The sequence below is a fragment of the Auxenochlorella protothecoides genome (assembly GCF_000733215.1).
Source record: "Auxenochlorella protothecoides strain 0710 unplaced genomic scaffold scaffold107, whole genome shotgun sequence".
Taxonomy (NCBI): Eukaryota; Viridiplantae; Chlorophyta; class Trebouxiophyceae; order Chlorellales; family Chlorellaceae; genus Auxenochlorella; species Auxenochlorella protothecoides.
In genome coordinates, this window is record NW_011934120.1 from 78,054 (window position 1) to 92,989 (window position 14,936).

The 14,936-nt window shown below is 62.3% G+C and overlaps 4 protein-coding genes across 4 annotated transcripts in view; 3 read left to right on the forward strand and 1 right to left on the reverse strand.

The window, feature by feature from the left end:
* Positions 1-1,903: 1,903 nt before the first annotated feature.
* Positions 1,904-4,652, forward strand: F751_0462 (hypothetical protein; the record flags this gene model as incomplete). The annotated part of the gene is made up of 9 exons (XM_011397220.1): positions 1,904-2,033; positions 2,209-2,242; positions 2,837-2,939; positions 3,080-3,240; positions 3,408-3,544; positions 3,726-3,831; positions 4,024-4,114; positions 4,272-4,361; positions 4,548-4,652. The coding sequence occupies 9 exons, from the start codon at positions 1,904-1,906 to the stop codon at positions 4,650-4,652; spliced, it is 957 nt and encodes a 318-aa protein (XP_011395522.1).
* Positions 4,653-4,879: 227 nt separating this feature from the next.
* F751_0463 (hypothetical protein) lies at positions 4,880-6,098 on the forward strand (the record flags this gene model as incomplete). Its single annotated transcript, XM_011397221.1, has 4 exons — positions 4,880-4,937; positions 5,144-5,250; positions 5,419-5,624; positions 5,816-6,098. The coding sequence occupies 4 exons, from the start codon at positions 4,880-4,882 to the stop codon at positions 6,096-6,098; spliced, it is 654 nt and encodes a 217-aa protein (XP_011395523.1).
* A 1,817-nt stretch (positions 6,099-7,915) lies between these two features.
* F751_0464 (Cleavage and polyadenylation specificity factor subunit 3) lies at positions 7,916-12,081 on the reverse strand (the record flags this gene model as incomplete). The annotated part of the gene is made up of 7 exons (XM_011397222.1): positions 7,916-8,068; positions 8,271-8,681; positions 9,276-9,991; positions 10,385-10,561; positions 10,776-11,177; positions 11,240-11,416; positions 11,631-12,081. 7 exons carry the CDS (start codon positions 12,079-12,081, stop codon positions 7,916-7,918), a joined length of 2,487 nt encoding a protein of 828 aa, XP_011395524.1.
* A 396-nt stretch (positions 12,082-12,477) lies between these two features.
* F751_0465 (putative phospholipid-transporting ATPase IA) overlaps positions 12,478-14,936 on the forward strand; it is a gene marked incomplete at both ends in the record, with an annotated part of 9,509 nt that continues 7,050 nt past the window's right edge. The window contains 6 exons of the mRNA XM_011397223.1: positions 12,478-12,762; positions 12,998-13,198; positions 13,297-13,468; positions 13,681-13,877; positions 14,125-14,299; positions 14,557-14,861. Of these exons, the coding sequence (XP_011395525.1) occupies positions 12,478-12,762; positions 12,998-13,198; positions 13,297-13,468; positions 13,681-13,877; positions 14,125-14,299; positions 14,557-14,861 (1,335 nt within the window). The remainder of the gene's footprint in view (positions 12,763-12,997; positions 13,199-13,296; positions 13,469-13,680; positions 13,878-14,124; positions 14,300-14,556; positions 14,862-14,936) is intronic.

The window sequence follows — 14,936 nt, forward strand, 5'->3', positions numbered from 1 at the left end:
TCGACATGCATGAGGTGTGTCGGAATGTTGTTCCTATGGCGGTGAATAACCGCCCATCACAAAAATTGGTGAGCTTTCATGCTGCTTGTGCACTATCCGGAACAGAGTCCCCACCGTCCGGGGTCGGTGAGTTCGAATACTCCGGAGACAAAAGGGTACTATGGGACCATCGAGGGTTGCAAGGACTTCCACCGCTCCGGAAGTTTGAGAGTCTCGCATCCAATATTACTACCGTGCATCCTTCCAGAGTTACTCCCAGCTACGGTATACAGGGCTGATTGAACCGCCTGACATCAGAGGATGTGTCCGCTGCCGGTATGTGCAGGCGATACGCGTGTCGGCACTCCACTGAGGAAGCGAGTCGAGCCATACGGCCCGCCGAAAGCCCGACCCTTCTCTGCACGCCGATATTGCCTGATACACAGCAGTCTGGCGGCGTTTCATCCCATGCACTCTAGTCTTTGTCCACTTCGAAGGCTGTTTGCGGTGGGAACTCCCTTGAATGCGCCGTATCGCCATTCTATGTCTGCGCTCCGGGATCACCTTCAAAACCCGAAAACCTAATTTTTAAAGAAGCGCCGGAGATACATTTTTGTCCATCCATATCTTAGACCATAGACCCAAGTCCACACCTCGGGAACGTGCCAGCACCTGCATTGCCAGCTTCCATCCCTTTCAACTGCAGCTTCCTCCGGCGCAGCTTTCCACGTCCGCGTACGACAGCGGCCCCATTCCTTCGGCAGCGGGTCTGCAGCCGGGGAAGGAGGTTCTCAGGCCCTCGCTGGGAGTACATGGGTACTTAGGAACTGATATACTCTACCTATATCTCTACAGAGATAAGGCCGCGTCTCATGTCACCTTGAGAGGGTCCGCCATCCCCGAGTGAAGCAGCCGTCAAGTAGCCGTTTTAGCTACCGCACCCCCCGCCTCCTGTCAAGTTCTCCGTCATGAAGACGGCGTATCGGGTTGATTCGCATCGGATAGTGGTGGCACTCTTGTGTCTCCTTGCGTCGCTCCGGATTGTGAGATCGGCCATGGGGGCGGCTGCGTTCCCTTGAGATGCTGGGCAGGACGTGGCGGTCTGCGGGTCCACAACCGTACAAACCCCATCTCCATGCCTATCGCAGGAGACAACAGTGCTCCCCTCCAGTTCACAGCATTCTTCTGGTCCCTCGCCGTGCAGGTGTCATGCCAGACCGATAGCTTCTTCAAGTCCCCTTTCGCACTTAGCACAGCTTCGGGTCAGCCGGGGGGTCGACGTTGCCCGTGTTTCTACGCTCCATTGATCATGAAACAGATGATGTAGCAGACTCACACACAGTCCAGCCGCCCAATTTCATCCCCGTAACCCAGAGAACGCGCTCATTGTGGGTTCCCTCTTTCAATCTGCGAGCTGCAGTGTGGACGCCACCTGCGACCCGTCCTCTCTGCCGCAGCAGCTGTCGGTGGTGCAGCTGACGCAACCCCTGACAAACAACTTTTGCACCGGTATGGAGCAGGTGGCGTGTATGCGTCTGGTGCGACACATGCACATGACAGAAGACCTCCATCTTCCCCCTGAGCATTTCCATTCCCTTTGCCTCAGGTACCCTCATCAAGGGTCCTGGTGACAGAATTTACATCCTCTCGGCCCGTCACTGCATCACCGCTCTCAGCTCCAGCTTTGTTTACCCCTGGAGCTCCTACGGAGTTCTCTTCAACTTCAAGCTGCCGTGCGGCGCGTCGCGTGTGGACAATATCACGGCGACATTCAGCGATTTCCTGCAGGTAGGGCGGGGCCAGCAACTCAGGCACGCATGCAGATGCAGGTTGTCCGACTGCAGGGCACAGGGAAGTAGATTGAGACGTCCTAGCTCATCTTGAGAAGAGTTCACCTCCAGGGTTCAAGCACTGAGCCCTGGACATGCCCATGGCGAGCTCGCTTTCCCACTTCATGCAGGGCCTCTCAGTGGTATTCCAGGATATCAACAGCGATGTGGCGGTGTTTGAGTTGCTGCAGGACATCCCACCAGAGTGGAATGTGATGCTGGCAGGTGAGCTTGCCTGCAGGGGCATTCTATGATTCTGCATGGGGATTCATGACGGCTTCCCTCCCTGGGACTCTGGACCGTGCATGCCCTTGACTACATCAGCCCTGCACGTTCCTCGAGGGGACAAGGTCCTGTGTCTACAAACGGCCTCCCCTAACCCCTTTCCCCCACCCACCAGGCTGGGACGCAACCAACGTGCTGAACAACTTTACGTGGACGGATGTCGCTCAGCCACATGGGGACTCGCAAAAGATTGCCACAGGCTTGTGCGTTGGGAGCAGAGCACTCTCGGAGTGGGGTGCCATGAGATGGTGACCCGGGTGCCTGGCTCTGCTTGTTTCTTGCATTGTACCCAACAAGCAGCTATGCCTGCTACATGGATTTTGCTTGTTCCTCTACTGGAGGGATAACCCGCTGCAACAGAGTGCCTGCCCACCTTCATCGTATGCTCTGGCCCCTCCGCCCGCACCCTTCTCCAGGGTTACTGATACGTTCCTATACGAAGTGTTCTACAAAAATGGAACCGTGGATTGGTCAGAAGACACCGCCTGTGCCTCACCCCGATGCGGACACTTCAAAACCATCTTGTACAGCGGGAGTCTTCAGCCGGGAGCCAGTGGTAGCGGCGTCGTGCATGATGGTAAGTTGGAAGGGAGTGAGGGGTCACGCTCAGTGTTTTGGGTTTGTAGCATCTTCCCTCCCCAATGCTTGCCCTGACAAGACCATACAATCTGTCATGGGTATGCATAGCGTCTCACGAACTTGTCCCACGCATGGGCTGGTCGATTCTGCGTAGACCTGCACAGGGTCGTGGGTGTGCTCTCCAGCGGGGGAGGCGAAGACTGTGCCAACCCCGAGGATCCCTTTGGAGATGAGTCGCCCGTCTTAACATTTGGACGCTTGGCAAGGGTGAGCTGGTCCCGGGCCTGACTACCTTGCCCTGCTTGATGCTCGGCCCAAGATTGGTGCCGCGCTGGGAGGCTGAAGTATGGCTCCAAAAGCGGTAGGCACTGACAATCCCCACCTTCACACCGACATCTGTCTACCAGGCCTGGATCAGTGGGCTGTACCACCTGTTTGATGGCGCCACCGTAGACCAGCCAGGCAGCGCCGACTACACGACTTACTCCCCCCCTCTGCCCACACTGAGCATCGGGAACATCGTCCCGGAGGTGAACCCCACCCTGGGGCCCGCAGCCATCTCCATCCAGTAAGAGATGGCATGAGGGGGAGAAGGGTAGTGTGAGGGTACTTGACTTGTTTGAGTCTTGTATAACCACCACAGGGGCTGCTTGCTCATCCTGTGCCACAGACTTGCCAATCCAATCTGCCATTCGACCAAATGATGCAGTTCAGCGTTCTCCTTGCCTTCCCCAGATTGCAGCAGGCACCACAGCACTCGACCACGGTGGAGATCGCCTCAATGGACAAGACCTTGATCAGCGTCTCGCCCTCATCTGTGACCTTCACCGCCAGCAACTGGAGCACGCCGCAGTATGTCAACCTGACTGCAGGTGAGGGCAGCGTGTTGGTGGTGTGGGAGAAGGGCCCGGGGGACGTACATCAATGTGACAGAGTGTAGTAGCAAGCGACTGTCAAGCCATGGTGTAGCGGAATGGGGTGGTTCGGGCACCTACATCCAAGTTGGTCTGTGATGCTGACATATGGAGTCTCACACCTCTCCCAATAACGCAGTGGATACCATTCCTGAAACGGAATCAGCCGAGTCGTTTGAGCTGAGCCTCACATGGCCCACGGTGTCTTCCAGTGGAGTGCATGGATCGCGGACCAAGACGATCACGTGAGAGGTTTGGATGGGCACATGGCCCCTGTGCTGACGTCCTGGATGCCAGGCATGCCCCAGCTCCCTGGGCGACAGACTCCCCGGCAGGGATTAGGGGTTGTACGCCCCGGCCTGCACAGCTCTTTGCAGCTGCCCTAGTGCCTGGTCGCACTTGGAGTACACCCCTTCTTCATGCATGTTCACACACAGGGGTATTGTGCGGAGCGACGTGCAAGGGACGAGCTTCTTCAATCCAGTGGTTGTGGACAGCCTTCCGTTTGCGGTTGAGGAAAGCATCTCGGTGAGGGGACCTGGAGTGGACACCGGGACATTACAGGGTTGAGGTGCACCTGTGCGTTTGGGCGCGGGGCGGTGCCAATGCTTGCAACGAGGCACAGTCCCATGCTGATCCACTGTGCAACTAATTTTGATCACGCCTCCCTCTTCCCGTATATCAGAGCTTCATCCCCCAGGCGCCCTTCATCACATTCGCCAATGGGCCCTTCATCCCCGGCGTCTACTTCTCCTACACACACTCCGCCGCTGAGGTGTGTGGGGCGTGCCCTCTGCGCCGCCCTGCCCTTGTGCACGTCAGTGCCGTGCTCGCAGACCAGAGCCACCCCCCCTTCCCAGGCCGCGCCGTCTCGAGGCCCAGGTGCACTGCCCTGCACCCATCCCTCCCTTGGCCCCATTTCTTCCCGGGTCCACCCCATTCAACATCCTCCTGCACGCAGGGCCTCTCGATGGCGATGTGCCCCGTCACCTCGTCCATGACCCATGGCTCCCTCACCGCCACCGTCTACAACTCTAACTGGACCTCCGAGGCCCGGATCCCGTGAGCAAGGGTTGGGTCGGAATGTGGTGCCAGCAGGTGTCAGATTCTTGACCGGTCCTGTCATGCTGATTCTCGTGCAGCTGAACAGGATTCCAGAGCACTTGTTGCGTCCCCATCTGGTGACACAGTGCACTATCGTTCCAGAGGTTCTGATCCAGACAGGGATCGCTCTCCAGCATGCTATTCGTAAGTTATCTGAACCGTACTGCGTGCAGGCAATTCGTACATCGCATGCCAGAGCTGGGGGAGGGTTGCTCTCAGCTGGTCGCCGCACTGCCTGGGAGCGACAGTGAGTTGGAGTCGTGGATGAAGATGTGGCACTGGGTGGTGGCTTGTTGCTTTGCCCTGATTGTCTCGGTGAGTGGGAAGGCCTTGGCCGTGGCAATGCTGCCACGTTCCTGCATTGTGGAGCGGGCCCCTTGCTCCGCTGCAGGCTCCCTGATAGCTCTCAATGCAACCGGCACAGCTCCCTGCCCAAACACTCCCTGCCCGCAGCCTACTACATTGTAGTGTACCCCGTCACCACATTTGTCGTGCCCGGCACTTCCAACAAATTTGAGGGCGACATTGCCGTGGGCATGGACGCCCTCTCCATAGAGAAGGTGGGATGCCGCCCGGCGACTCCATTGCAGGCTTTCGTGGGAGTATGAGCCCACGGCTGGCCAGCCTGCATGCTGTGCCTGTGTCCAAACATCAGCAGAACTTGAGATCCCTGACTACCCCTCCCCATCCGGCATCCACGCCCATGTTCCCTCTCCCGGTGCCCACAGGTCATGGCTGCGTTTGAGGAGAGCGGCCAGGTCCCCAGCATCAACAGCATCCCTTACGAGGCCCACTGGCATCCCTCACCCTTGGGCCAGCTGTTCTACTACAGTCCCCCCCTGAGCACCCTCGTGGACATCAGCACCTGCTTCAACGCCACCACTGCCCCCACAGTTGTGTATCTCCTGGATGGAGAGACCCTCGAGCAGATCAGGTGCTGGCCGGGGCTGCATGCATGGTTTGGCGGGGGTGGTGGGCCCTCTGCAGCCAGCAAGTCAACTGTGATCACCCCCTGGACTCTCCAGAGGCACATTCATACACACAGGCAATGGACCACGGGTGTGAACGTCCTCACATGCCATCCCCCTGCCAAGCCCCTCCCCCCAATCTACCATCCCCGCGCAGTGTGAGCGAGAGCGGCGAGGTGTGCGGCGACCTCCTGGACCAGCCCGTGACAGAGGGCAAGGCGTACCTGATCCTGGTGACAACCCTGCGCCCCTCCGTGTCCCTCAGCCGCACTCCCCCCTTGGTTCTCATGACCCTGGACATCTCACCGGGGGCCCCCGGGGCAGGCGTGGCCCTTGGTGAGATGGCCGCCGCTGGAATTTCTGGCGACGGGTACCTGATGGCCCACCAGGTGGGCGACGGGTCGTTGGTCCAGCGGGCACTGGTGCCCTCCAAGCAGTGACGGCCGCCTGGGTGTGAGCACTGCACCAGGGTCCTGCACCGCGGCGGGTGCAGCGACTTTCCCAGTGGTGACCAGGGGTGAGTTGCCCTGGCATCGAGGAATCCTGGTGCCCTGCTGACAGTGGCGGGCAGTACCCGGCAGGGCCGCATTCCGACAGCGCCGCAGCAACATGTCTTCATGTGGAGGCTGCTGCCTCTCACCTTTGAATACCATCTGATGGGGAACCCAGCACCGTGATCGATAGATGGCAACCACCCATCTGTTGGGGCTTTCGTGATGTCATGCTCTGCAAACGCCATCCAGAATTCCAATCATCCTCACCCAACCTGGACATTTGAGCTGGGCGGGAAGGGGATGGGAGCAAATGGGGTGCCTTGTGAATCATCTCCATGGCAATAATTGTCACTTCCATATTCACCCTCCAGTCGAAAGCTCTACTCCTTAGACGCCCTTGAGCCCTTGAACGGTATGGTGGCGGTCTCTGGATGAGATGACGGGTCAGGATAAAGGCATAAGTGAGCAGACAGGTTCCACGCTTTTGGTAATACACCGTGGGTAAAACAGGGAAATTGGCAAGAGATTCAGACGACAGCCTCCCCAGTCTCAAAGACAAGCGGCGATGAACGGAGGAGGGAAGGCCAAAAGAGGCATCGAACGCCAGCTGCTTGATCTTCAGCCCAATAAAAATGCAAGCAGAGGCAAAAGAATGATACTAAAGTCGCGCTACTACCACTGAGCTATAGGAGCTTGGAGGGTTGCTCCCACGGTGGATCGAACACCGGACCTCGACCTATTTGGGACGGGATTTTCCCGTGATGGCAATCTGCCTTTTCCAAAAACTATGTTTACTGGCGGCATTTCCCCTCCCTTGTACGTTGCAATCGTCAACACCTGGACCTGTTGCTAACAAGAGTACAACCTCCATTGATGTGCCCAAGTAGAGACTTCAAGTAGTCAGTGGGGAATGATGTCACCGCTCCTGCAGAAAGGGCTCGGCACTGATGGCGGGAGGATCCACGGCGCGCACTGACGGTTTCGTGCTCTCGGTAGAGGTTCCCAGCCACACCTAAGCGTCGAATACACGCTCGTTCGCAAGAGAATAATATCTCCACGCTTCCCCAACCTGCTCGCTGACACGCACGGACCGTCCCTTGGCTCAAGGATGAGCACGTCGGCATACACAAGGCCAAGCCAGACGGAGGACCTGACGGCAAAGCTTTCCAAGGCATACGAGACCGTGGCACCCTATGCTCTGGTGGGCTGGAATGGGTGGTGTGAGGGCCTCCCTCAGATCTGCGGGCGGTGCTTGTCGAGCTCCCGTTGTAGGAATGAGAGTGTTCTACCTTAAGCAGCACGCCTCTGAGCAGCGCGGCCCCCCCCCCTCTTCCCTCCACGCACCGCAGACTGCCCTGCACGTAGGCTTTATTCCACTGATCATCGGCGTCGCCCTGGTGACCACCGAGCCCCGCCCCACCCTGCTGCAGTTACTCAGCCCCATGTAGGGAGCCTGGCGTTAGGTGCGGCTGGGTCGCTGCCCTTGTCTGACTCTCTCCTGCTGCATGTACATACACATACGATCGCATGCCAAGGCAGTATGAGAGATTCAAGAGGGGGTAGACGCGGACACATGGGCGTGAGGTGATGGATACATGATTTGAAGGCTGGAGCCTGGCAACAAGACTGCATGCCTGGTGTGGCGCCCTCCTGAGCTCGCAGCAGGGAATCGAACTCCTGGACCACGCCCGAATATTTAGCCCGGCCGCCTGGTCCGTGCTCCACACACACCTGACCTCTGGATTGCGGCACCGTGCTCCCCATCACCCCTCCAGCGGGCAGGCGCGCATGGCCGCCTCCAACCGCGTGATCGCCCGCTCCACACGCGCCTTGAGCCCCGCGTCTGCGCACCGCACGCCGCGCGACTTGCAGTCCACCAGCACATGCGCGCCGTCTACCTCCAGGAACGTCAGGCCCTGTCGGGAGGATGGGGGAGGGGGGGTGTCCTGGAAGCCTGCCTCGAGCTGGCGCATGCTGCCTCCCAGTGCACAGCTGTGAACGGCGGGCGACGTACGCGCGCCCAGCCCAAAGTGTCCACCCATCTATTCCAGGGCAGCGCCCTGCTCATCCACCCCCCCCACACCATCCCCCACAACACCCACACACATCTCCCCTCACCGTCTCCGGGTCGGTGGCCGCCGGCCCGAACTGGGCGGAGAGCAGGGCCTCCACCAGCTCGGCCTCCACGAGCGCCAGGGCCTCCCCGTCCCCGCCGCGCAGCGCCTCGGCCCGCGCGGCGTCCAGGCGGGACAGGCGCGGCGGCGGCGCGGGCCCAGCGCCCAGCACCACCGCCACCACGGCGTCGGCGACAGCGTCCGCGCCGGGCCCGCCCTGCCACTCCAGCGTCAGCCGGCCGGGCGCACTCGCCGGGTCGTAGCTGACGGTCACCGCCTCGCCCACGCGCAGGATCTGCGGCGCCACAGGCGCACCCTCCCGGTCGTTTGCCGTGGCGCCCTGGTCGCTGCTGACCAGGGCCAGGTCCCCGGCGCCATGCACGCCCTCGAACAGCAGCTCCAGCGCCAGCCGGACCTTTGGGGGGGAAAGAGGAGAGGAGACGGGGGGGAGGCTACTGTTCAGCTGGAGAGAGGCCATGGCGCTGGGATGGAGAGGGCGCACGGTGGGTGTTGGAACCCCTCAGAGGCTGGAGGGCGATCGGAGACTCACACGTGCCAACGCCCCGTCGAGGGGGCGTGGGTGAGCCCTGCTCGCGTCCCGCGCGCTCCCCCCCACAACAAAACGCACTCCCTCCCGCACCTCAACTCAGCCACCACCTGGTCAAAGGGCGCGTGCGAGGGCCAGGGTCTGGCGCAGGGTCACCCTCCCCGTGTGCAGCCGGGTGTAGCGCGGCAGGTCCTCGGGCTCGAGGATGAGGGGCGGCGGCGGCGGCGCGGCCACGCCGCCCGCCCCCGGCGCCGCCACGTACACTCCCGCCAGTGCGGCGCCGGGCTTGGCCCCCGCCGCGGCGGCGCCGCCGCGCAGCAGGGCCGGCCGCGCCGGCGTGGCGGCCACCAGCACGGCCTGCGTCGCGCGCGGGGTGTAGACCGCGCGCGGCCGCCCCGCGGCGGCGGCCGCCGACTCGAGCGCGCGCGCGAGGCGCGCCATCTCCCCCGCCTCGCCGTGCACCAACACGACGTGGGGCGGGGCCAGCGTGTCCAGGAAGCCCGAGGTCTGCGGGAAGTCGGCGTGCGCGGAGAAGGAGATGGCGTCCACCTGGCAGCGCAGCGGCACGCGCGCGCCCGCGCGCGTCAGCACCTCGGCCGGCCCCGCCAGGATCTCGCGCGCCAGCGTGCCCTGCACCGCGAAGTCGGCGATGACCACCAGGTTGCGCGCGTCGCCGCACCACGCCTCGAACAGGTCGCGGGAGACGCCGGACTGCAGCATGGAGGGGGTGGCCATGACCACGCAGGCGCCCACGTCGTCAAAGGCGCGCGCGGAGCGGAGGTGGGTCACGTGGCGGAAGGCAAAGGGGTTGGCCACGGCAAAGGCGGCCTGGATGTCGGCGTTCATCATCTCGATGTAGGTTTGGTACACTGAGATGGCGCGCTTGGCCAGGCCCGAGGCCTGGTAGATGGGCACGCCGTGCAGCTCCGGGTGCGCCGCCCAGTGCTCCTCCAGGATCAGCAGCAGCTCCTGCGCGCGGCCCAACGCCACCACGGGCAGCAGCACGCGCCCGCCGCGCGCCACCGCGGTGTGGATGCGCTGGAGGAAGCGCGACTCGCGCTCCGCGCGCGGCAGGTGCCGCGACACGCCGTAGGTCGACTCCACGATCACGATGTGTGGGGGGGGGGATGGCGTGTCCGCCGCCGGCATGTGCCGGTCGGGCACGCGGCTGTAGTCGCCTGGGGGTGGTGGGTGGGTGGGCTGTTAGGTGGGCAGTGGGTGGGGGGTGGGGGGAGGTTCTGCCAGCGATTCATGGGCAGTGCTGCTGGCAATCCTAGTACAGAGAAGGCAGGGCGTAAAAGGGCACCGAATGGAGCAGCGAGGGGGTGCACGCTGGTGCGCATCAAGATTCAAGCGTCTTGAGAACGCCATGACGAGCGCTGCCAAGGGCTGAGCCAGGCCCGAGGCAACCTACCCTTGCCACCTGGGAACCCGACCACACTGCTGACAAGGAAGACCCTCCATACCTCCAGGCTTTCCGACCTATTCCCCCACACAGCCCCCCTTCCCTTTTCAATCCCCCCCCTCCCCCCCCAAAAAGAAGGGAAATCAACGCCGCCACATCTCCTCACCGGTGTACAGAATGCGCTGGCCGGCGATCTCCACCATGAACATGGCGGCGCCCAGCACGTGGCCAGCACGGTAGGCCGTGATGCCGATGCCGTTGACACACAGGGTCTGCTGGAAATTGATGACGTGCGTGCGCTCCAGCGAGGCATCCAGGTCGGCCTCCGTGTACAGCCCGGCATCTGGCGGTGGACAGGGCAGGGGTTGTTGATGGGAGGGAAAGGGTGACAGAAGATCCGACGCGGACTCTATCCCTACAGGCTGGTTGGGTGACTCAATTTCATGGCGCACAGCGAGTATCGCCAGCGGGGTCCTAGCATCCAGGCCGACCCACACTGCCTCCACGAAGTGGAGTTCACCGGCTTCGCCCGCCAGGCCTCGCCCTGCCCCCTCCACCTCCCCTCCCAAACCCTCCCAAGCCCCTGGATCCCTGTACCCCTGACTCGCCTGCGCCTCCCTTGCTGACTTTTACAAAATCTCGGAGCAGGGTGCTGGTGATGGCTTTGGTGGCATGCGTCATGAGGATGGTGCCCCGGAAGTTGGTGTGCCCGACCACGTAAGGCACGGCCGCGGAGTGGTCCAGGTGGAAGTGGGTCACCAGCATCACGTCCACGCTGGACATGTCTATGACGTCGAAGAAGGGGAGGGAGGCCAGGCCGGAGAAGCCGGGGTGCACCCCGCAGTCCAGCATCACCGTCTTCCCCGCGAAGCGCACGATGACGCAGGAACGCCCCACCTCCTGCGCTGCTCCCAGGGGGATAATCTCCACATGACTGGTGGGCGTGGTGGGTGCAGCGTCTGCGGGGGGAGCGGGGCCCCCCCCAAAAAGAAGGGAAATCAACGCCGCCACATCTCCTCACCGGTGTACAGAATGCGCTGGCCGGCGATCTCCACCATGAACATGGCGGCGCCCAGCACGTGGCCAGCACGGTAGGCCGTGATGCCGATGCCGTTGACACACAGGGTCTGCTGGAAATTGATGACGTGCGTGCGCTCCAGCGAGGCATCCAGGTCGGCCTCCGTGTACAGCCCGGCATCTGGCGGTGGACAGGGCAGGGGTTGTTGATGGGAGGGAAAGGGTGACAGAAGATCCGACGCGGACTCTATCCCTACAGGCTGGTTGGGTGACTCAATTTCATGGCGCACAGCGAGTATCGCCAGCGGGGTCCTAGCATCCAGGCCGACCCACACTGCCTCCACGAAGTGGAGTTCACCGGCTTCGCCCGCCAGGCCTCGCCCTGCCCCCTCCACCTCCCCTCCCAAACCCTCCCAAGCCCCTGGATCCCTGTACCCCTGACTCGCCTGCGCCTCCCTTGCTGACTTTTACAAAATCTCGGAGCAGGGTGCTGGTGATGGCTTTGGTGGCATGCGTCATGAGGATGGTGCCCCGGAAGTTGGTGTGCCCGACCACGTAAGGCACGGCCGCGGAGTGGTCCAGGTGGAAGTGGGTCACCAGCATCACGTCCACGCTGGACATGTCTATGACGTCGAAGAAGGGGAGGGAGGCCAGGCCGGAGAAGCCGGGGTGCACCCCGCAGTCCAGCATCACCGTCTTCCCCGCGAAGCGCACGATGACGCAGGAACGCCCCACCTCCTGCGCTGCTCCCAGGGGGATAATCTCCACATGACTGGTGGGCGTGGTGGGTGCAGCGTCTGCGGGGGGAGCGGGGACAGCCTCGCTGGGCCCAGCGGCCACCGTCATGCTCCCACTACAAACGCATGCACGCAGTTGGACTTTGATGGATGGTTTATAATCGATTGTTGTCAATATGAAGGTACAGTGTGCTCAGAATTGCACCTCGATCAGGCAAACAATTTAAGGCGCGTGGACCGGGCGATCGAACTAGAATCTCGTGTTGACGACAAACCAACGTCATGGGTGCCCTGAGAGGGACACCTCGACCTCGATCAGCACAGCCTCCGAGCAGGCACGGGACGGAATGCAATTATCGCTGGGTGCAGACATACGTGGTTGTCGAGTGGGCAGCCCTTGACTGCGTCGAGTGGCGTCGTGGTGTTTGAGTTGGGTCCACGGGCCAGTCGACCTCGCGATCACCTCCACCATCGCCCAGATCTGACATGAGCAGGGCCTTGTAGGATGCCTAAACCGCGTAACGATGGCTTGACAGTCGCCATTCCAGAGGATGCCGAGGTGGCCAGCGAGGCCCCCAGCGGGGAGACCTCTGGCCCGGCGGAGCTCTCGAGCAGCAGCTCCAGGAACAAGTTCAGTCCTGGGGCTGTGCTGAACAAGATGATGCCCCGTCAGCTGACGAGGGTGACCTCCTCTGCAGTCGCCCGGCTGCGCTCCTCGGTGGACCCTCGGAAACAAGCAGCCCTGCGTGCGGAGCTGCAGAGCAATCTGGAACGCACTGACACCCCCAAGGTGGGGCGGTGTGGAGGCGTGTCGGGGCATGGATTGCAAAGGAGCCCTGGGATCCAGGAGCCCTGCCCTGGTCAGGACGGTGGCCCTTGCCAGCCGTCTGACAGTGTGGGTTTTGAGTTGCCCCTGTGCCAAGCGCGCTGGGCAATGCCCCCACAGCTGCAATGCACCATGAAGCTATGCACACGAGGCATGGCGCGCAGAACCCACCCCTTTCCCCCTGTGCTCTCCCCCAAAGGTCACCAAGGGCGACAGCAGGAACGGCGCGGCGGCCCAACAGCTGCGTGTGATCCACTTTGACCCCCAGGGCGGGACCACGGTGGATGGCAAGACGCCCTCCAACCGTGTGGTGACCAGCAAGTACAACCCTATCACCTTCCTCCCCATCTTCCTGTTCGAGATGTTCTCCCGCGTCGCCTACCTCTACTTCCTGCTCCAGGTGCGGCGCCGGCGCGGCCCCCATGCAGGGCAGGTGTAGGACGCACCACCGGCCATTCCTCTGGCTGACACTGGACCTACCTCCTCCCTCCCTGCCAGGCCTGCCTGTCCTGGTGGAGCGTGGTGTCCCCTTTTGGCGGTGTGGGGGCCACCGCTGCCCTCGTCTTCGTGCTGCTTGTCGCCGGGATCAAAGCGGTGTGGGAGGACGTGAAGCGGCACCAGGAGGACAAGACCATGAACGCCTCCACCACCCACCGCGCCAACCCCGACGGTGTGGTCGGCGTGGGGTGGCTGGGGGGGGAGGAGGGATCTGTGTCGGTGCAAGGATCTGTGTCGGTGCAAGGTTCTGCCGTGGGATGCAGCCGGCCGTTGAGCATCAGGGCGGTGCCCTAGTCATGGGTCTGGCATTGTGGGACGTGCCTGCTATCTGTCAACATGAATGCTGTCCTCCCTTTCACCCTCACACCCCTCCCACCACCTCAGGGAGCATCACCGACATCTCCTGGACTGAGGTCAAGGTGGGGGATGCGCTGGTGGTGCGGGACGACGAGCTCTTCCCCGCCGATATGGTGTGCCTGCAGTCCCAGCTCCCCGACCGCGTCTGCTTCATCCGGACCACCAACCTGGACGGGGAGACCAACCTGAAGATCCGAAAGCCCATTGACCTCAAGGGCATCCAGGTGGGCGGGTGTCTCGTTGTGGAGGATGTGGTTCCCTCGGGTCTGGACGTGGCCTGCCTGATTGGGAAGTTGCGGCTGATTCCGAGCGGGAGGGATGAAGCGTCTGGGGCATTCTCCAGGGGTGCATGGTGGGTGCAGCTGGGACCTGTCTGGTGCTCTTCCCAGCGAGCGGCACTCAAGGTTCCTTCTGGGTGAGCCCTGCGGCCAGACACTCACCCCATTCCACAATGCACAACCCCTGTCACAGGCCAGCTCGGTGCAGGAGGCCATGCGCCTGCGCATCAGGCTGTCTGCCGAGGCCCCCAACCGCAACCTGCACCGCTTCAAGGGACAGGCCACGATCCTGAGCGAGCAGTTTGCACGTACCCCCCTGAGCCCCGGCTCGGACAAGATGGTGTGGAGCGGGAACGGCACGGCCGCTGGTGGGTGACAGTGTGGTCTGTGCATGGGTTGGGAGCTTCAGGGTCTAGTCATCGTGTGCCCTGTTGAGAAGGGGATGTTGCACAGGCTCTTCCGTGCAGTCGCTGCGCCAGACTTGCAAGCTCGTGCAGCTTGGATGTCGAGCCAGCTCTTTGCCAGCAGGGGTGTTGTGAGCATTGGTCGCAGCATGGATGTCCTGCCTGCACGGGAGTCCACTCGCCTGCCCCCTTTAAACCCCCCACACACCAACGCGCAACAGGGGAGGAGCCGCACGTGAACGTCCCTGTGACCATGAACGAGATGCTGCTGCGCGGCTGCATGCTGAAGAACTCCGGCTCCATCCTGGGCCTGGTGGTGTACACGGGGCGGGAGTCGCGAATCCAGATGAACGCGGCGCGCACGCCCAACAAGGTCGGCTCCTTCGACCGCTTCCTCAACCTCCAGATCGGGCTGGTCATCGCCTTCCAGCTGGTGCTGGTCATCTTCTGCGCCGCCGCCAACCTGGTCTGGCAGAACACCATGGGTGTGGACCGCTATTACCTGGCGCTGAACCAGGACGTGCAGGTGGGCTTTCCTTGGTTGGTCGCCCCCCCCGGGGGGGGGGGGGGGGGGGGCAACGGAGGGAAGGGAAGTGGGTCG